The sequence below is a fragment of the Pleurodeles waltl genome, chromosome 5 (genome assembly GCF_031143425.1).
Source record: "Pleurodeles waltl isolate 20211129_DDA chromosome 5, aPleWal1.hap1.20221129, whole genome shotgun sequence".
NCBI lineage: Eukaryota > Metazoa > Chordata > Amphibia > Caudata > Salamandridae > Pleurodeles > Pleurodeles waltl.
This window is the reverse complement of record NC_090444.1, coordinates 1730636098-1730658095: the sequence shown is the minus strand read 5'-3', so window position 1 is coordinate 1730658095 and position 21998 is coordinate 1730636098. Positions and strand designations below refer to the sequence as shown.

At 44.6% G+C, this 21998-nt stretch overlaps 1 protein-coding gene across 2 annotated transcripts in view; it reads right to left on the bottom strand.

Moving 5' to 3' along the window:
- Window positions 1-21998, bottom strand: part of LOC138296716 (cytochrome P450 2K1-like) — a 412132-nt gene that overhangs the window by 221376 nt on the left and 168758 nt on the right. For both annotated transcript variants that reach the window (XM_069236117.1, XM_069236116.1), the window contains exon 3: window positions 15166-15315. In XM_069236117.1, coding sequence (XP_069092218.1) covers window positions 15166-15315 — 150 coding nt within the window. The remainder of the gene's footprint in view (window positions 1-15165; window positions 15316-21998) is intronic.

Here is a 21998-nt window from a genome sequence, read left to right as displayed (position 1 = left end):
TATTGGAGTGAAAACTTTGATATCCAAATTCATTCACCTTATGCTAAGTCCTCATTATGGGTAGTGAGATCAGCTGTCAAATAAAGCTGGACTCCAGCAATGCACTGTAACCTAAACATGGCAAGAATAATTGCTCAGGGTCCTAAATTCTGAAGCCATTTTAAATTGGGGATTAAAAGAAGAAAATACAGACATTCAAAGTTCTGTAAAGCAAAACTTTTTTTCATTTATTCACAAGTCGACTAGTTTATTTGTTTATTATACATGGCTCTCATAGAGAGCCCTTCTCGTGTATTACTGGATTGTAAATCTGATAATTCACTGCAATGCCGCAGCAATGGTTGGTAACAGAACTTGTTAGTTACTGTTGCTATGTCATATTGGAATTCCATCCTGCCCTGGCTGAACTCTCAGAGTTCCTGTCTCAACAGAGCTGTAGACCAGTGAGCACAGCTTCGTAAGGGAGGGATGGAAACACATTAGAAAGGGGGTGGTGGGTGGTCTGACAGGATGCCCATTTTTTTTACCTTTGGTACAAGGAGGGAAGTCCATGATATGGATGGCTTCCCTATTACTCCACTTGACCCTGCTTAGCAGTTGAAAGTAGAAGCAGATAATTTTGGGGGCCATATAAGTTAATATTGTAGATGAGTAAAAATTGAGTTACAGACGTGTTTTGCACCTCAGGGAACAGAGTGACATCACACAACACCCCTCGGTGAAAAACACCCCATAATTCGTTGTTATCCATTTATAATTCAAAATATTACAGGATTCCATAGAACGGACTGCAGTCACAGGATCACAGAGCAAGCACTTTAAACAAGGCAGTTAACAGGTACAAGTGAGGGATTACATATTTTAAGAGAATGAAAAGGCCAATGGTTAAACAATATGCAATGTACTGCAGCACAATAAGGGTAGCATATAAATAACAAGACAGAAAACCATTCAAAATAATGAAAGCATGGTGGCATACAACAGAAAATATACTAAAATAATGTTGGTCTATCAGACCTAATTAAAGAAGTCAGGCTTTCAAATTTTAACGAATACTGTAACAATGCCCTCATGTGGTAAGGTGAAGACTAGATATAATTCTAGTATGCTCATCCAAGGGATCGAGCAGTTAGCTTTTGTCCCTCCTTATAAGTGATCCTGTGTTTGAGCCGATATTCATCGGACCAGATAAAATCCAGCTCTGTTGGGTTGAAATTTAGCAGGTTTAATTATTCATTTGTCCTTGGTAATGAGGACTAATGTGGGGATTTTGAGGGCATAATGCACCAAAATCTGCATATCCATCTAATTATTGGGAGAAAACTGTATGGTTGCGGTGTTAGCTGCTAAACTCCAAACTATGATGTGTGCCATGAGTTACTGCACATATCACTAATTAATTGGATGTGTGCCTTAGTGGGGGCTAAATATGACTTCTGTAAGATAGGCCAGAAACATTCAGGGGTCAATTACGACTTCCGCGGATGGAAAAGGCCATCTGCCGAAGTCCTGACGCTCAGGATGCCTCCAGGACGGGCTCTTTCCGCAGGCCCCAGTACGAGTTTCCCGCTGGGCCAGCGGGAAAGGGCCTACAACATTGACGCTGGCTCACAATAGAGCCGGTGGTAATGCTGTAGTGTGCAGGGTGCACCAGGACCTGTTGTGATGCAAAGTTGCGACGGGTTGACTGCTTGAAAAGCATACAGTCAACATCGCGACAGGGCTGGCCACGGGGGCCCTCGCACTGCCCATGCCAAGTATATGGGCAGTGTAGGGGCCCCCCCTGCACCCAGACTTCGCCATCAGTTACATGGCAGTGCGACCGCTATGTAACCACCAGCGGAGAAGGGACTTGTTATCCCCAGTTCCTCCTGTGGAGAAAAACTGGCGGTGCTGGCCGTCCGACCATGGTACTACCACCACAGTCGTAATGTGGCTGTTGGACCGTCACATTGGTGGTGTTCCGTGGCCACCGTGACCACGAGGGTTGTAATGACCCCTTTAGTGTCATATCTATGAAATTCCGTTTTTGCATTTCCTAAATAGCAAATCATAACAAATCGCTGTTAGACTTTTCATCCTTGGCGTGGTCTCCCTTAACTTTTTGCCTCTGTTCCCCAGGTTATTGATGTGTGCTGGACTCTGATTTTGCTGTTTTTGTTACTCTGGGCACTTTACCACTGCTAACCAGTGCTAAAGTGCAAGTGCTCCTGTTTAAATTATATGTAAGTGGTTCATCCATGATTGGCATATTTGAATTACTAGTAAGTCCCTAGTAATGTGCACTAGAGGTGCCAGGGCCTGTAAATCAAATGCTACTAGTGGGCCTGCAGCACTGGTTGTGCCACCCACATAAGTAGCTCTGTAATCATGTCTCAGACCTGCCACTGCAGTGTCTGTATGTGTATTTTTACACTGTAAATTCGACTTGGCAAGTGTACCCACTTGCCAGGCCTAAACCTTCCCTTTCCTTACATGTAAGGCACCCCTAAGGTAGGCCCTAGGTAGCCCCAAGGGCAGGGTGCAGTGTATGGATAAGGTAGGACATATAGTAATGTGGTTTATATGTCCTGACAGTGAAATACTGCCAATTTCGTTTTCACTGTTGCAAGGTCTGTCTCTCTCTCATAGGATAATATGGGGGCTACCTTTAAATATGATTAAAGTGTAGATTCCCCTAGAGAGTAGATGGACAGGTGGAGTTTGGGATCCCTGAACTCACAATTTAAAAATACATCTTTTAGTAAAGTTGATTTTGAGATTGTGCGTTTGAAAATGCCACTTTTAGAAAGTGAGCATTTTCTTGCTTAAACCATTCTGTGACTCTGCCTTGTTTGTGGATTCCCTGTCTGGGTCAGTTTGACAGTTGGGTTGTTTTTCACCTCACACCAGACAGTGACACAAAGGGAGCTGGGGTGTGATCTGCATTCCTGATTAGCCATCTCTGCTAGGAGGGAGGGGTGGAGTGGTCACTCTCATCTGAAAGGACTGTGCCTGCCTCTGACAATGCTGTCTCCAGCCCCCTGGTGTGTGTCTGAGGCCTTGCCTGGGCAAGGCAGGATTTCACAAGAAGGTGTGAGTCCCCTTTGAAGGAAGGTGACTTCAAAGACTAAAATGGGTATAAGAAGGGCACCCAAACTTACAAACTTTAGAAACACTTCTGGAATCAAGAGGAACCTCTGCCTGGAGAAGAGCTGATCGCTGAGGAACAAGTGCTGCCCTGCCTGTGACTGTGCTTTGTGGAGCTTTCCTGCAGTGCTGCTTCTGCCTGAGTAAGAGGGCAAAGACTGGACTTTGTGTGCCTTCCATCTTGAAGAAGAAATCTCCAAGGGCTTGATGTAGAGCTTGCCTCCTGTTATTGAAGTCTCAGGGATAGCAAAGACTTCTTCCTGCCAGCACCTGGAGTCTCTGGAGAGACCCCTACTCTGCTCTGTGGTGCCCTTCCAGTTCCTGGGACCCTGAAAGGAGAGGCTGGCAGCCTAAGGACAAAAATACACGCACCGAGCACAGTGCGGAGAAAAGATCGACGCGAATCCGATCGCGGCTGAGAAAACGACGCGACGCCGGCTCCGCAGCTGAGAAACGACGCCGCAGGAAACGCGACCGGAGAATCGACGCCCGGAGCAGGAGAAACGACGCGCAGCATCGCTGACGAAGGCTGAGAGATCGCAACCAGCGCCGCGGGACTTCGGACCGTCGCGTGGCTGGCTTTTTCGACGCGCCTCGCCGAGCCGAGCTGTTTTCGACGCATATACCCGTGCAGGGTTATTTTCGACGCACACCGCCCGTGCGGGGTTATTTTTGATGCAAACCAGGTACATTTACACGCTAGCAGCGCTAATGTGTTGTTACAACTACCTAAAGACTCTTTTTATTTTAAACCTTTAAAAAATCATAACTTGACTTGTGTATGTTGGATTTTTGTCGTTTTGGTCTTGTTTTGTCTAGATAAATATTTCCTATTTTTCTAAACTGGTGTTGTGTCATTTTGTAGTGTTTTCATTAAGTTACTGTGTGTGTTGGTACAAATACTTTACGCCCAGCACTCTGAGGTTAAGCCTACTGCTCTGCCAAGCTACCAAGGGGGTAAGCAGGGGTTAGCTGAGGGTGATTCTCTTTTATCCTAACTAGAGTGAGGGTCCTTGCTTGAACAGGGGGTAACCTGACTGTCAACCAAAGACCCCATTTCTAACAATCGCTATTTAGGAAACTCAAAATGAAATGTACAAAAATAGAGATTTCCTAATAGCCATTCCTACAGTGTGGGCAATTAGGAGATGCAAAACCAAGGGTGCCTATGGGCTACGGCCCCCCCTTGATACACCCCCAAAGAAAGGCATGTGCACATGCGTGCTACATGACACTTTAAAAAATGCACTTTGGGTGCATTTTTTTAAATTGCACATGGTTACCATCGACTTACAGAAGGTGCCAATGGCTTTTCCTAAATGCCCATTTAGCATTTAAGAAATTCTCTGTACATGTGCTTAGGAAATCGCAAATAAGAAATCCCTATTTGCAATTTCCTATTTAGGGCCAGATGTATGTACCTGGAGGTTTGCTTTTTCCTAATAGCAAATTTTTGTGATTCGCTATTAGGAAATCCTAACCTGCTATGTATTAAAGTGTGTTTAACACTGTTTGCAATTCCCAAGTGGGTCGCAAGAGACCTGCCTCATTAATATTCATGAGGCAAACCGCAATTTGCCACCCATTTGGGAATGGCCACAATCACAGAGCAGGAGGCAGTAGACCACCATGTCTCTGACTGTTTTTTTTCAAATAAAACATTCCTTTTTTAGGGTCGAGCCTGCGTCACATGTGCTTGCGCATGCATTTCGCTTGCGAGACGCTTTTGGAGTTAGAAAAGGGCTCAGAGCCCTGTTCACGTCACGTCAGTTATCTCTCATTGGTTCGTCGGGTTGTCTGTTGAAATCTGCTTGCTTTCATTTTTTGAAGGCACGCATACGTCGTGCCATTTCCGGTGGCTAGCCCTCCTTGAGCGCAGCGACCAAGTACTGGAAACATGCAAGGCTCGCTGTTTCCCGTCCGGTTTGGGGACTACTTTTTATCTTTAGTTTGCAGCGCGATCTCGCTTGTTTCCCTCTTGTTACTTGTTGTACATTCATTGTAGCCCAGCCCATCCACCAAGCACTTCCCCCGACCTCAGCGTGTGTTGGGATAAAGTCCAACCTTCAACCCTTTTTTGCTAGGAGCTAACTTCTGCTAGCACCATTCACAGCGGGCTCTTGAGCAGAAATCCTGCAGTGAGTAGGTCGGGGGTCTTTCTGTGGTTCTGAGGTGTGTACAGACTGTCTGGACTTCCATATTTGCACTTTGCTCCCAGGGCCAACGGGTCCCCTGGCTGCTTTGGGGGGGAGTACGAGGCGGCACAGGAAGGGTGCTGAGCGTAGCGGGTAGCTGAGTTGCCACGCGAGAGACCTGCGGCACCCCCAGGTGGGGGAAGAAGAAAGGGAGCTCCTCGCGCCAGCTGCACAGAGGCGCAGGGTTGTCCAGCAATGTTTCAAGGCGCCCTCGACACGAGTGTCTGCTCCAGAGATCCAGTGCCAGGGCCAACAGTAGTTCTCTGAAGATCAGCCATATTTCCTTGTGATCATCTCTCAGTTCGCTTAGGTCTGCCATAGTAGCGGTTAGAAACCGACACGATCCCTTCATTGGCTCCTCTTTTGCGTGCCCCTTGAGTTTGTCTTGCCTCTCCTGAGACTGAGTGTGTAGCCATAGTTTCCTCGCTCCGAGGGCAGCTCTCTCAAGCACCTGGAAGCAACTAAGTGATGGAGTGAGTGTTTTAATTTACATGACCATGTTGTGAATGCATAGCAGGCAAATGCTCGGTATATTGACCAGCAGTAACTTACATAGAATGTAGAAATATGATGTATTGTACTGTAGCGTTTATGTAGGGCTTCATATCTCTATGGGGCGCCGAAGCAGTTATTGATAAGTCGAAAGTTACATCGTAAGTGATGGTATAGTGGGCGGTGTTTAATTTGATCAAAGAAGGCCCAGTTAGCCATATGGCAACACATGCATTAGCGCATGGGTGTTTGCAAACATTTCCCCAGGGCCTTAAAGTATGGTCTGTGGCATGCCTGAGGGTCGCACTGATGCCAGCAGAGTAAGGTTTGGGGTGGTGTAAGGTAGGCGTAGGGGGAAGCGAAGTGTGGAGTGGACAACAAGCCTTCACTTCGCTTCTGTCTGTCACCGATGCTGTAAACCAGTGGACCAAGAACTAAAGACAAAGTATTAACTTTTGATGTAATACGAGAGAGGGAAATTGATGCTCCTCTATAGGCTGAATTGCACAATGTGAAACCTGAAAACTGCGATCCGTCCTGACTTCCCCACTTGACCAAACTGTATGAACCTAGGCAATTGTTTTATTTCACTTTACCTTCTTTTTCTTCACTACTGCACACGGGAACACCTTGAAAAACACGAGTTCAGGATGTGAGCTGTACTAAACCACCTCTTGTTTCTGATTTAATCAACTGTAATGTTCCAATCACAATAACAAACAAAGCTACACACAATGGTGCACCTGACAAATGACTTGCCTTTAGGTTCACTAATAGCATTGTTGGCAGGGATGGGTAGGCATGAATGTTTCCAGGTTCATGTTTGAAAACTATTCTAATAAATGTCTCTTGGTGCAGTAACCTAATGAGGTGTACTACGGTAAAACGTGTATGGATCTTTAGGAAATACACGTTTTTTGGAGTTTGAAGAGTTTATCATGTTTTTTCATGTTTAGTGTAAGTAGTCTTTAAAAGTGAAGGTGTTTCTAAAGATAAGCTGTGTGGGGCACCTTCTTTTCTTCTTTACCTTTTATTTTAGTTAAGGTGTAAATATTTTTTTTCCAGTTTAACAGCTTTCTGAATGTTCTTACCCTATCAAGTGAACAGCTGACCAGTGCTTCTGTTTACCAGGACCGCATATAAAGGTCAGTTTGACTGCATATAAAGGTCAGGTTGGCCACATGCACCCCTTGAGCCTTACTGTACGTATTCTAGCATTAGACGGATGCTGTTAAATGAGTGAAAAAATTCCACTTGAGCAAGGATGGGAGTTGGTGACACGGGCAGTAGGCATGCACCTTTTGTAAATGCAGGGATATTGTTTGATGTACAAGTATACCTCCTGAACAATGAAAGAAGTGGAAGGACAATCAAACTTGGCAACGAGCAAAACTACGCAATCTTTAAAAGACTCATGTTCCACCTACTTCTGCTAGGCTGAATGAAGCTAGAACTTTGAGCAGGGTTTTGGGCCCAAGCCCCTCTTATGCTCCCAGAGACAGTTATGTTCTGTTTGGGGCATGGATGAGATCCTGGCCAGACTGGCACCTTCCACAGGCAAGGGTGAGAGTGGAAGCGATTGGTAAGCAGCTTCCCTGAGAGCACAAGCCCATCCCAAGAAATGTTGGCTTTTCTAAGTGCCCGGCATTTGAAGGACCACAGGCCATCCACTCCACTCTCAGTTTCGCCCGCAGTGCCAAAACCCCGGCAAAATTTGCACTTGCGGACTGTGACACAGAAGTGGTCTATTGTGTTGCGCGAAACACTTTCTTATCACCTAACAGCCACTACTGTGTACTGTTTCAAAGCATCAGAGTTTGTTGCAAAAACCTTGTACCTGCTGATTCTGCGTGAGGGCCGGAAATATAATGAATTTACTATGGCAGCAATAAAAAATACAAAATAATCGGATGACTTCGACCTTAGCATGTGGTGCCTGCATCAGCCCCATGTGTAAAGGCAGTCTAGTACATCTGGCAGCGCCACAAGGCCATGCTGGTGAGCTGTCTGGGGCACCTCAAGCAGGTAGGATGCTTCTAATGGTGGTCTTCCCAGTGCTTCACCATGCCTCCCTGTATCTATAGGAATATATGTGTGTTTGTTTATATAGGTACACACCCCAAAGATTACATCTCAAAGTCAATCGTGAACAGTACCACAAAAGACTCCATGGGCAGGAGCTGTTTTAAACAGGAGAACCGTTGTTTCACAAACTGTGGCCACCAGGACCAGCCACTTCTTATACTTAAGTAACCTAAATGTGTTGTTGTGACTGAAGTCTTTTTTTGTATAAGACAACAAACACCAAAGTCCTGCCTCCAGTTATGGGTCTAGATGACCCTCCCTCAGAAAGTCAATGTATGATAAAACTTTGACCATCCACCAAGTTCTGTTTTCTAATCAACTAGCAGGAGTCCAATCTTCAACCATCACAGCGACCGGATTACATAGGTGCCATTTTCAGCACAGTACAGGGACAGGTGCTGGTCCCAGCATCCAGGAAGAAAAAGCTTAGGTCTTTAATGCAGAATCTATTGATGAAGAAAGAGACTCCAGAGAGGGAGTGGCTTTGAGTCCTGTGGAATACGGTAAGAGACTAATAATTATTCTGTAGAGGTTATGTTTAGTGATTCCCTGAAGGTGGCATACCAATTATATGTTTTCATCTTTTCAGGCGGCAACTCTGGGTACTAGTCCTTGGGCACGACTCCACCTGGCTAAGAGGTTTCCCACATTCTGAGTCACTTGCAGCCTTGTCATCAGAGTTATGTAGATCTAACCCCAGTCACTTCTTCATCCTGAGAGAATCTAGCATGGTGTATGATGCCTCATGCAACAGACAAAGGATCTCTCCATGTAACCAAGGCCTGACGACAAAGGCCAGCAGTTTTGGATGACTGTTCAGGGTCATTGAGGGAATTTGGAACAAAAATGTTCTTCCAACTTGAAAGAGCTCATGGCAATCTGGAAGCCAATTCAAGCTTTTTCTCATCTAGTGAGGATAAAGGCATTAGCAGATCGGATAAAAAACACTGTATCCGTGGCTTACTTAAATCACCAGTTCAGTGCAGGCACCAGCTTGCTAAACCAATTAGCACACAATTTTTTTTACCTGGACAGAGAACAACCTCTTTGAACTGAGAGTTATTTATATCAAGGGATCCCTGAATACAGAGACAGACTACTTCAGCAGGACCCTTCTGAGCTTCTAAACCTTCTAATATTTAGGAAGATATGCAAGAGGTGACAAGTCCACAAGGCAAACCTGTTCACTGCATGTCAGAACTTCCAACTACCTCTATTTCTGTCAAGGTTTCACATCCAGATTGTGGTGGGGTGGGGCTCTGGCCATCCCCTGGCTGGCAGGCTTCCTCTACACCTTCTGCCCTATTCCTCTAACTCCAAGGGTCTTAGCGAGGTTATAAAGGGAAGCAGCAGAGATTTTAATTCTCCCTTTCTGGATGAGGAAACCTTAGTGTCCCTTGCTGAGACGTCTACAAATGTGCAAGAATACATTCTGCCAACATCCCCTTCACCCCTGGCATTCCCTCCAGTTCATCTAGAAGCTCTAGATCATTTAAAACTAATGGCCTGGAGGTTGAAAGGGAGGTCTTTTTGAGCAACAGATTGTCTTTTTCTATTTTTAGCTTCCTACAGTCCTCTAAAAGAAGGTCTACTAAAATGTCCTACTCTAACCACTCAACATGTTTTGACTCATGGTGTTCTTAAAGGTCACTTGATCCAGTCTCTACTGCAATATCTAATAATTTATAATTTGTTCAGGGGGCTTTGATATAGTTGATATATTGCTACCCTTAGATTGCAGTGGGCTGCAATTCAAGGATCTAGACCTTCTTGGAAAGATGTTTTCCCAATTGAACCTTTAGCTGTAAGACTTTTCAGAGGTTTTGAACTTATGAGACCTATGTTGTGCAGTCCTTTCCCTTCTTGGGGTTTACCTTTAGTTTTGACATCCGTACAGAAGGCCTAATTTCAGCTGTAGAGACATCATCAGACAAACTCTATATAATATATGTTTGCTGGTAGCTATCATCATGACTAGACATTTAGGTGAGTCTGGGGCCACTGTTTGTAGACATCTATGAGTAAAGGTCTTTTTTGGACCATACAGTATGAACGTTTGTGCAAAAATCAATTTGAAATTCCCCAGGAGTCAAGAGGTTGTTCTGCCTGTTCTGGGGATAGACAGTGATAGCTTAGATCCACTAATCCATTTTAATCCATCTTTTGAGTATGGCCAGAGATATATGGACCTATTTCAATAGATTGGCCGAATATATGGTGTCAGATGCCCTTTTTGTCAACTTCAGGCCTGTGAATTAGGTGAAAATCCTTAATAGCCTGGGGTAAGGACATAATCAACATTGCGCCTCAAACATTCAGAACCAAATCCCACTGGTGCATCATGCAAGTACATCTTACTTAAAAGGGGTGACTATAGATATCACTTCAGAATGTGTTCTGTCCTTCATAAACAATGGACAATACATAAGATTCTTCAGTTACGGGGAGCCAATTCCTAATACAAAACACAGCCAACATCATAATTCTAACGTGAATATAGATTAATCAACTTACTTTAATGTCATGAGTGAGATCATAAAAATGAAATCCAAGAATAGAAACTTCTTTTAAATCCCAAAGTAAATTATATTTTATATCACCATATAAATATAAATATAAAACTAACCATAAATATAAATTTGGTTTTAAGTTTTTCTGTGACCCTACATCACATTTCTTTTAAGTACACATATCGTATCATTTGTAATTATTTACTATGAATGCATTTCCTCAATTCATATAACAATTTCCTTTCGGTACACTTTGATGTCAAAAACTCAATTCATGCTTACTTCAGGGCAGAGGTGAAATATACATTATCACACAGTCATAACCTAATATAATCCACATACATTTTGGGCACCCCATCAAATACATCAGGAGGTTTAACATGCAAATTACATCATCAATTATTTATACCACAATATAATTTTCTTCTCCCCATTGCTCGGTATCTAGAAAAATATGCATAAATTTACTCCAACTTAAATCCTTAAATCGTGATTTTCAATTCTTAGTTTATTCCCCATGCCACAATTTAGTCTCAAGACATAACACTGTACTGTAGTCACTCACCACAAATGTATTTCTTTCTACATGCTTGGACAGCTCATAACAGGCAATTCAGTAAGAAACTGATCACCATGTTGTGCCCTTTATTTATACCGAATTTAAAAAGACAGCCAAACACAGAGCCACACTGTTTAACCTGGAAGCAGAAAGCCTGCTTCCATCAATCGAACCATACAATGCACTTCACCACTTAATTATTTATCTGCTCTATATTTTGGCCTTCAAACAATTGTATCATCTTAATGATAAAGTAAAAGAAAAATAAGAAACCACACCCAACCTGAACAACATAAAAATAGCATCATTATTAATTTAAAAAAATATTGTTGTTACTCAGAGTTTTTTTTCGCTCAATAATTGACCCTGGTCTTCCAAGGTCACTGTCACAAGATTCTCAGCTTAAGCTACGAGACATATTGATATTATCTACCAGCAATTACTCTGATATAATTGCATCAATAACATAAAATTAATTTAAAAAAACAAGGTCTAGCCAGACCAAAATATCATAAACCCAATATTGAAAAATATTTAACACTCTTCATAAATTTTTCTCAAGAATGATCATAATACTAAATTAGAAAACATGTATTCCTACTACCTCACAAAGTTTTCCTGAAGAATCTAACCCATGTTTTTGACCCTCCCTGTCTTTGTACATCCAGCGTGAGCTAAATATTAGCAATATTAATACAAGCAAATGTTCTTATATTAGTGTGTCTGTGATCAGAGACCACTCTCAAATTGCTACAATAGGGCTGGATTAAATTATTATTAACTTACATGGAGCCCAACTAGTATTGACCCCCTTGTCTGTACTATTCAGACAACGGCATCTTCCCAAACATAGAATTCATTACAAAAAACATTTTTAAACAGCACTGCATGGGGCTGGGTGTTGTATCACAGCTTTATTAAAAAATAAAATCTATCCTTCAGAGACCAACTATCCAAACTGTTTCATTCTATCAAAAACAAATCACTGAACCTCCATCACAGTCAAAAGACATAAAAATGTCAAAGGTCCCCATCCAAAGATGTATTCATTTCACACAACAGGTTTCTCTAAAAAAAAAAAAATGAAACTCATGTCCTCCATGTTTATCCTCAATAGAACTACATCCTGTGCCATAAAGGACATAGTTTAACCAATTTAAGTTTGTCTCATATTATAGTTTTTATAACCAGAAACTATTCATTCAGCTACTTCCTTGACTTAAGAGATCATCTTATTATATTGAAATGTGGAGCTCTAAGAATGAATTTTAGAACCCAAGTACTACATAAAAAGGGAGGGGCATAAGGTCTTTGCTTTTGCCTATTGTAAACTCATTAATTTCATCTGCTCTTAAAAATATAATAAGTATATTTGGTCAGTTCCCTATTCTCTATACCAGACCTTCATACCTTGACAATATATAACATATGTAGATGTACCATTAGCTCTTAGTTATTTATACTTATGCAAGCAGAAAACTAGAAGCCAGGGGATCCTACCTAATCAATGAATTAGAGATACCAGGTCCATCAACAGGGCTGAACTAACCTCCGTCTGCCAGAAAAAAGCTCTCACCCCAAAGAATCTAAAGCTAACCAAGCACTAAAATCACATAATGGCTCTAGCACTTTACCCTCAGAGTAGCAAGACTAAGTTTTACTCAGAGAGGTGGTGTGGCTTAGAAACCTCTAACTTCTCTGCATCACGCAATGATATTTAATAAGTCAATGTTCACTCAGTGCTTTTATTTTTCAAAAGAAAAACATTTTTATTTGCACACAATTGCATGTTAAGCATAACATGGCAAATGTACATAATAAGAACCAGACTTCTTTTGCTCCTCCTGAACTGGAGAGAAAAGGAAGAAGGTCTCCCAATGTTAACAATGTAAAGACCCTTCATAAGACAATTGTCACTTACTTCATAATGTATCCCTTTGCAATTGTTTTTTTTTTCCACAGGGCCACAATGCAAAACGTCTTCATATTGCATTTGCAAAGATCTCATAAAGTAAACTCCCTTTATTGCTACTGCATTTAAAGTTGACATTTCATAATATAAAACCCATTATTACTGTATTTGTCACTGGGTTTCATGATGTAGTTGCATCATTTAAAGTCCCTTGCCACTGTATGTGGCACTCTGGTAACAATGCATGTGGCAGTTATTGAAAAGTAAACTACTTCATAGGCTGACCAGATCTGCGAAAGAATCTCTCTCAGTATAAAGCCTCTTCATCGGCTGCACAGAGTTCACAATGTAAATCTGCTTCCAATATTGCCCCAGATTTATCAAGAAGTCATGCAGTGCAGCAAAGTAAGTAAAATGAATGTTCTGCATTGCGTGAATGGGAGAGAGCAGAACAGTGCCATATCTACTAAGATGTAAAGTTGTCTAATCTCTCTTGGGGCTGAAGCACTGTAGGCAGCTAGGCGCCATAGTGCAAGGTTGCTTGTGTGGTCTGAAGCATATGTTTTGTGCTGGAAGGATTCTCTTCCAGGGCCAAACCTATGATTTAAGGCTTTCCCAATTTGTATGTGTGCCATCCAATGCAGCACACAAGCAAAGAAGGAAAAACAAGTTGAAATAAAAACATTTCTCCTTGTAGTACCTACCTTGAGGAGGCATAGGGTTTTGGTTCAAATCCCTGTCTACAGTCCTTTGTAGATAGGGATATGCATTTGTTGCACGGAAACACCTAGGCATCACCCATGGATTGCCCTCGTGGTGCAAACTAATGCAAGGCAGCACATTGCAACTTTGTGTTACTTTTGTTTAGTAATCAACACAAATCCCAATTAGCAGTGGAAAAATCTCACCTGAACACTTTCAGTTGGGTTTGTGAAACACAAATCTGACATAAAAGCTTTTGTAAACCTGGGCTGTGTTTGTTATGGAGCTTACCATGTAAACCCCCAAGTATTTGTCACAGAGTTCACAATGTAAATCTCTCTGCTACTCAATTTCCCAGAAAGATTACAATGTAAAATCCCTTCCAATTGCATTTTCAGAGAGTTAACTATATAAAACCATATGAAAAGTGAATTCCTACTGTATTTAACATGGAAGCTGGGTTAACAATATATCTAACAGTTATAAACAAATAAAATATTTCAGAGGCAAGAACAGCGCACTAACCCTGGGTCTGGTCAATGTATGGAGTATAGTCAAAGTCCCTCTCTCAATATTGTCTCTTAAAGTTCTTTCTTGGTTATTATGTTAGCTCTGGCAGTCAACTAAAGCTATGGCTAATTATACCTAAAAAGTGGTTTGCGGGTTTTGCAAGATTCAAATATGCATTGATTTTCTGTTATTCTAAAATCTCTCTAAATCACCTTCCCATGTAAATAGTCTCAAAGATCAGTAGCCTTAATGTTGAGGTTTAATGCTGGTCATTAAATGGACTGTGCATCTGTGCATTTTAGGCAGATAAGACAGTGCATTAAACTCTGAAGTCAAATATCTGAAAAATGATGCACTTGCTGCTGACATCTGTATGAAACATATTGGTCACTGAGTCAAACTTCAGAAGGGGTATCCCAGCATTATATATTTTTGGAAGTCCTTAACAAAACCATACTTACGTGGGTAAATGAGTGATTTCATATCTGTACTTCTATATGGTAAGTGTAGAGCCAGTCACAAATCAAAATTGCACTTTGCAGCCATCCTATATTCAGTAAGCTCACACTTAAAATTATTATTATGAATATAAAAGTTCCAAAATGCAAAGTACTTTTGGCTTAAAACACCAGCCCTGGTAAAGTATTAGAATTGACTGGTACAAGATGACTGATGAAAACGTTTACATCTCGGGAATATGTAGTTTGATGGGTACCGTTTTAGCTAAGGATCTAGCCATCAGGTTGATTGTGCTCTCTGAGACAAAGTACATAAGCAGCTGAGAGCCATTAACCCTGCCAGTGTCATACTGTTTCCAGTGAATTGCTGAAGGTGTGACATGGCATGCCATGACTTACTCAACAGAATGTTTATTGATCCCTCTGCTAGCTGCAATACTCATGTACTTCTATAAAGTAGTCACCAAGAAATTTGGAAAAGTTCACAAACTCAAATGATGTAGGTGGCTTGAAAGTGGGCTCAACTAATTTGTACAGGTTAACACTTCATAATCACTTTTTTTAACCATTATTCTTTTAAATGGATTTTAAGATTGCCATCAGATATATTTACCTTTGTATGATTCAAAACGTTGTATCAAACAATCACATTCTTCAATAATTTTGTCTTCTATTGTTGACTTGCCCATGCCAAAGTCGCGTAAAGCTGTTATTGTAAATCTTCTCATCACCTTCCAGTTTTCCCCATGAGATAAAATGATACCTACATGGAATTAAAATGAAAACAACCTTTCAAAGTTGAACTTCCATTGAACGTGATTTATTTGGCAATTAAAATGGTATTAGTGGCACAAAGGGAACATACCTTAAATATGGATTTCATTACAATAACTAAAAACATTGATTCATTTTCTGCAGTTGCATCTCACCTTTCCTAATACTAGATATGTCGAATTATAATTCGTGTTAGGTGTCATAGCACTCTGTGGAACTAATTATGCAATGGGCATGTGACCAATAAACGTATGCTAATCAGACTGAGCCTTTTGTTTATACATTCCAAACACCTTTTTCCACATGTCCCATTGCACTTATACAGTGGGGTAGCTGCTTTCAGTTGTGCTGTGGCATTTTAATGAAAAGAAGTTGCTGTGGTGCAGGAAAAAGGTTTCCAAAGATTTACATTGACCTGCAATATTACTCCGACATTTTCACTGGAATTTGGATCAACCTACTGTTGCAACATGCCACTGTTGCACTGGCTAGTCTGTATAAATATTTCTCCACTTGTCAGACATTGCACATATTGATGCAAGGTTGCACAAGTGCAATCACTGTGACCTGTACCTGAAAAACACACACAAATGCCTCTACAAAAAAAACATTTTCAATAATTGAGGTATGAGATTCAACTAATGACTCTTCCCATGTTGCAAACCATGTCTAGAAAAATAAAACTGAATAAGCCTGTTCCTTTTGGGTCACCATTTTCCATGACAAAATGTCTATCCTCTCCATTTGGACTGCTTTACTCAATATTATAGGATTTATTTTTATTATCACTTAGCCAGGTTATTACCTTTGTGTAAAAATGGTAAATACCAATAACTGAGTCATTTGAAACATTATAAAAATTGTTTCTATCCCTGATTAGATTTGTTCTATCACATAACTAGTTTGCATTTCACTGTGCAACATTTGGAATAGCCATGGGCTGCAGTTTGAACAATCCCTGACAAATCTAAAGATGGGATCGTGGAAGTAAAAATGTGATTGACAACACATTGAGTACAACATATCAGTATCTAGTCATGATTTAATAATGATATTTCATGGTCAGAAGTGGAAGCAAACAAATTGTTGATAGTAAACTCTTGGGAGTACGCTGCCTCACACTCCAGAATGCAGTTTGCCACATTGCATTATGGTAAATGCAGTACAAATGTGTGCTTACTTCCTCTGTAGTTTGTAGTTTTTCACCTTAGTGGATGCAGTTAGTGCTGTATATCTCTAGACATGTGTTTCTGGGTTTAGCCCTTCCTCAGTAATAGCAGCATGTTTTTTTCTGGGGTAGCTGGAGATGCTGCCAAAGTCCTCATGGGTCTCAGTACCACTCACTGGCACACAGGTGCATAAACCAAAGCTTTCAGCTTGCTGCCTCAAGGGAGCCTTTTTATACAGGAAACACTTGGGAGCACACTGCCTCACACTCCGGCATGCAGTTTGCCCCATTGCATTATGGTAAATCCAGAACAAATTTGTGCTTGGTTCATCTGTAGTTTGACACCTTAGTGGGTACAGGTAGTGCTGTATATCTCTAGACATGTGTTTCTAGGTTTAGCCCTTCATCAATAGAAAGCAGCAGTCATTTTTTCTGGGGTTGCTGGCAATGCTGCCAAAGCCCTCTCAGATCTCAGTACCACTCACTGGCATACACACAGGTGCAACAAAGCTCGTCGGCTTGCTGGCACAAGGGAACCTTTTTTCTGCAGTTGTTAAACAACAAATCTATATGGTAATGATAATCTCATGAAAACTAAAAGTGAAGAACAATTTGTTTCCTTTACAATGTAATCATTAGAAATGGAAAGCTGGAAACACAAATTCCCCTCACCATTTCACTACCCCCTCCAATATTGAGCACTTAAATAAACACACTTAAAGCATAAAACAATCTGGACTCTGTCTGTGATTTCGAAATAGTGTATTAGCAATTACAGTGACAAAATGCTCTTTCAATTGTAATGTGAACATACCTATGTCACACAGCTCTAGTCCATGAGGAATCTAAGCAGATGTCACACAGTGGGACCCACATCTGTGAAATCGTAAGGAAAAGTGACAACTCAGTGACCATACACTGGATGAAAACGACAGACAGTAGAGAGGTGGTAGTGTTAAAGTACATGTAGTAGGCAGGTCTGTACTCTTACCTGTGTCTCACTGGAAACATTGCTGGAGCACCGAGTCCCTGTTGTTCATGTCTTCTTCCTCTGCTTCCTCGTCTTCACTGTCCACAGGCTCCACAGCTGCCACAACACCGCCATCTGGACCATCCTCCTGCAGAAAAGGTACCTGTCGTCGCAAAGCCAAGTTGTGAAGCATACAGCAGGCCACGATTATCTGGCACACCTTCTTTGGTGAATAGAATAGGGATCCACCTGTCATATGGAGGCACCTGAACCTGGCCTTCAGGAGGACGAAGGTCCGCTCGATCACCCTCCTAGTTCGCCCATGGGCCTCATTGTAGCGTTCCTCTGCCCTTGTCCTGGGATTCCTCACTGGGGTCAGTAGCCATGACAGGTTGGGGTAACCAGAGTCACCTGCAAATGGGGAGGGACAACTGTTAGACAAGCGCTAACCTGGAGGGATATCCCCAGACCCAGACAACCATTCCCACTGACTTGCTTCCAGGTGCTCACCTAATAGCCACACACAGTGCCTCTGGAGTTGACCCATCACATAAGGGATACTGCTATTCCGCAGGATGTAGGCGTCCTGCACTGAGCCAGGGAACATGGCATTCACATGGGAGATGTACTGATCTGCCAAACATACCATCTGTACATTCATCAAATGATAACTCTTCCGGTTTCTGCACACTAGTTCACTCCTGTGGGGGGGACCAAAGCCACATGGGTCCCATCAATGGCACCTATGATGTTGGGGATGTGTCCCAGGACATTGAAATCACCTTTTAATGTAGGCAAATCCTCCACCTGAGGAAAAACAAAGTAGCTCCGCATGTGTTTCAGAAGGGCAGACAACACTCTGGACATTACGTTGGAAAACATAGGCTGGGACATCCCTGATGCTACGGCCACTGTTGCTTGAAAAGACCCACTTGCAAGGAAATGGAGCACTGACAGCACCTGCACTTGAGGGGGGATTCCTGTGGGATGGCGGATTGCTGACATCAGGTCTAGCTCCAACTGGGTACACAGTTCCTGGATTGTGGCACGGTCAAGCCTGTATGTGATAATTATATGTTGCTCCTCCATTGTCAATAGGTCCACCAACGGTCGGTACACTGGAGGAAGCCGCCATCTCCTCACATGTCCCAGTGGACGGTGCCTACGGAGGACAACAGCGAGCACAGAGTCAAACAACTCAGAGGTACGTACCCACAGTTTACACAGAACACCATTCATACACCAAAGATGGCCTGTATGTGTGTAGAGTCTAGGCCTAGGTATGTGTGATGCAGTTGAAAATGAAGCCATGTGGGCCCCTAAAAAGGCAGCTGCCTGACCTGTAAAGTGGGACAATTGGATGTGAGGTAACTGCGCTGGCGTGGTACACCGTTGTGGTAGGTGGTCGAAGACCGCAGTGCAATGCTACATTGGTTAACATTGGACTCTATGGGTCCCAGGAGCCAATGATTATGTATGCCGGCGGTGACGGTACGCACTGCCGCGGACGTGACCGCCATTTTCTATCTGTTCAATCACTCGATACATGATCTTCGACAGGAGAGGACCTACACTGCAATTGCTGCTGTGGCCTCGGTCTGGAAGAGACAATGGCTCAAGTGTCTGGGGAAAGGGCCCCTGCCTTCACATCGGAGGAATTGGAGAAGCTCGGGATGGGGTCCTCCCCCAGTACAGGCTACTCTACGGTCCCCCAGACAAACAGGTAAGTACAAAGGGAGCATGTTGTATGGGCTATGCCTGTGTGGAGAGGACTGGATGTAAGAATGAAGGTGGGAGAGTGCTGCGTGCATGAAAGACGGTGAATGCATATGCCACATGGCAAGGGTAGGGATGGGGGCCAATCACTTTGACGGTGCAGTTGGTAATAACTTCTCTTTTTCCCCTGTACATTTCATGTAGGTCAGCACCCACCAGAAAAAATATATTTGGCGTGCTATCGCCAAGGACGTCCGGACCCTGGGGGTCTACCACAGACGGAGCATCCACTGCCGGAAAAGATGGGAGGACATTCGCCGCTGGAGCAAGAAGACGGCAGAGGCTCAGCTGGGGATGGCCTCCCATCGTGTGAGGGGTGCCCGTCGCACCATGACCCCCCTGATGTTCAGGATCCTAGGGGTGGCCTACCCGGAGTTGGATGGGCGGTTCAGGGCATCACAGCAGCCACAAGGGGGTGAGTACACTTTGCGCGCAGTGGAGGTGTCTGGGTGGGGGAGGTGGGCTGTGGGTTTACTTAGGCCAGGGCGAGTTCCGTAGGCAAGGCCTCTCCGTAAGGCAGGCCATGTGGCACCCCACCCCACCTCTGTAGAGTGCCAAGTACACCTAGTCATGCCCCTGTGTCATCTATGTGTGCAGATGTCATCCATAGCCTTGTAGGCCATTTCCCAGGAATTGAACAGTGGAGCCCAAGAGCGCGGCCTAGTGCAGGGGGCTTCTGTGTCTGTTGTGTCCGCCAACGGTAGCGGTAATGCATGCACTCAACATGTCTTTCTTCTGTCGTCCACCCCTTTTTGTGGTCTCCCTGTTCTTGTGTGCATTAGCATCCTCAGGTGGAGGAGCAGTGGCACCGGAGCACGAGGGAGCTGCATCCCACATGGCCCTGGATGGCGAGACTACGGACTCAGAGTTCACCAGTGGGACGGAGGGCGAGGGGAGCTCCACGGCGGGGACAAGAGCTGACACCAGCGACACGGACTCGTCCTCTGATGGGAGCTCCCTTGTGGTGGAGACAACATCTGTGCCCCCCGCACCTACAGGTACAGCCGCCACCCCCCTACCAGCACCGCCCTCCCAGCAGCCCCTCAGCCTTTGCCCCGTGCCCGCTCACCCAGGAGGGTGGGCATCATCTTCGCCCCAGGCACCTCAGCCCCTGCCCCAGTCACCCCTGTTGCCCTCAGTGAGGAGGCCATTGACCTCCTCGGGTCCCTCACTGTTGGGCAGTCTACCATTTTGAATGCCATCCAGGGTGTAGACAGGCAGTTTCAACAAACAAATGCATTCCTGGAGGGCATTCATTCTGGTCAGGCGGCCCTTCAGCGAGCTTTTCAGACTCTCACTTCAGCACTGATGGCAGCCATTGTCCCCGTCTCTAGCCTCCCCCCTCCAACTTACTCCACCCAGACCCAATCCCCTGTACCTCAGCCTATCCCAAACACACCTACAGACCAGCATGCATACAAGTCAACACACAAGGGAAGCTCTGGCAAACATAAGCACCACACATCCCACAGGCACTCACACAAGCATCACACACATGCAGACACACCAACATCCACTGCCTCCACTGTGACCCCCTCCTCCTCGTCTCCCTCCTTCCTCCCAGTCTCGTCTACACTCATACCTGCATGCACTACCTCTACAGCCACTACGTCCCTCTCCAGCACACCCACCACCACACCCGCTCACGTGCAGTCACCACCCCCACTACCATTCACACGTCCCCTGTGTCCTCTCCCAGTGTGTCTGTGACGCCTCCTCCCAAGATACACAAACGCAGGCACACACCCACCCAACAGCCATCCACCTCATGACAGCCTCCAGCGCATGCACCTTCACCCAAAGTCACCAAATGTACACCTCCTACAACCACCACCTCTTCCTCCACTCCCAAACCCCCTCCAGCTACCCGTCCCAGTGTGTCCCAAAAACTTTTCCTGTCCACACTTGACCTCTTTCCCACACCTCCCCCACCCCGTCCGTCTCCTAGGTCCCGAACTAGCACCTCAGCCACAACATCTCCGGGACCAGTGGTGCCTGTAGTCACCGGAATCTGGAGTGCACCGGCCACCAGGGCAGCCAGTGTGGCACAGAGCCACAGCACAGACAGTCCCCCACCTGTCAAGCATCAGAAGTTGGCCAGTGCCCGGCGGGAGAGGGGGAAAACTCCAGCCACCAAAGCCACTCCCAGGTGTCCCGGTGGGAGTGTCAGCTGTGACACCTTCCAAGGTGGGGAAGGGCCACAAGAAACCCGGCAAGTCTGGGAAGAGCAGCACGGCGGAGAAGACCGCCATCATTCCCGATGCACAGGAGCCAACCTCCAGCACAAGCCCAGATGCCCAGGACAGGACCGCCAGCACTAGCCCACCTGCCCAAGAGGGGCCTCCCAGCACCAGCCCAGCTGCCCAGGAGGCCACAGCCAGCACCAGCCCAGCTGCCCAGGAGGCCACTGCCAGCACCAGCCAAGCTGCCCAGGAGTCCACCGCCAGCAGCAGCCCAGCTGCCCAGGAGGCCACCGCCAGCACCAGCCCACCTGCCCAGGTGGCCAGCACCAGCCCACCTGCCCAGGAGGCCGCCACCAGCACTAGCCCCGCTGGGCCATAAAGGTCCGCCAGCACTAGCCCCGCTGGGCCATGAAGTACCACCAGCAAAAGCCCCGCTGGGCCATGAAGGACCGCCAGCAAAAGCCCCACTGGGCCATGAAGGACCGCCAGCACAAGCCCCGCTGGGCCACGAAGGACCACCAGCACAAGCCCCTCTGGGCCATGAAGGACCGCCAGCAGCTGAGACCCTGCAATGG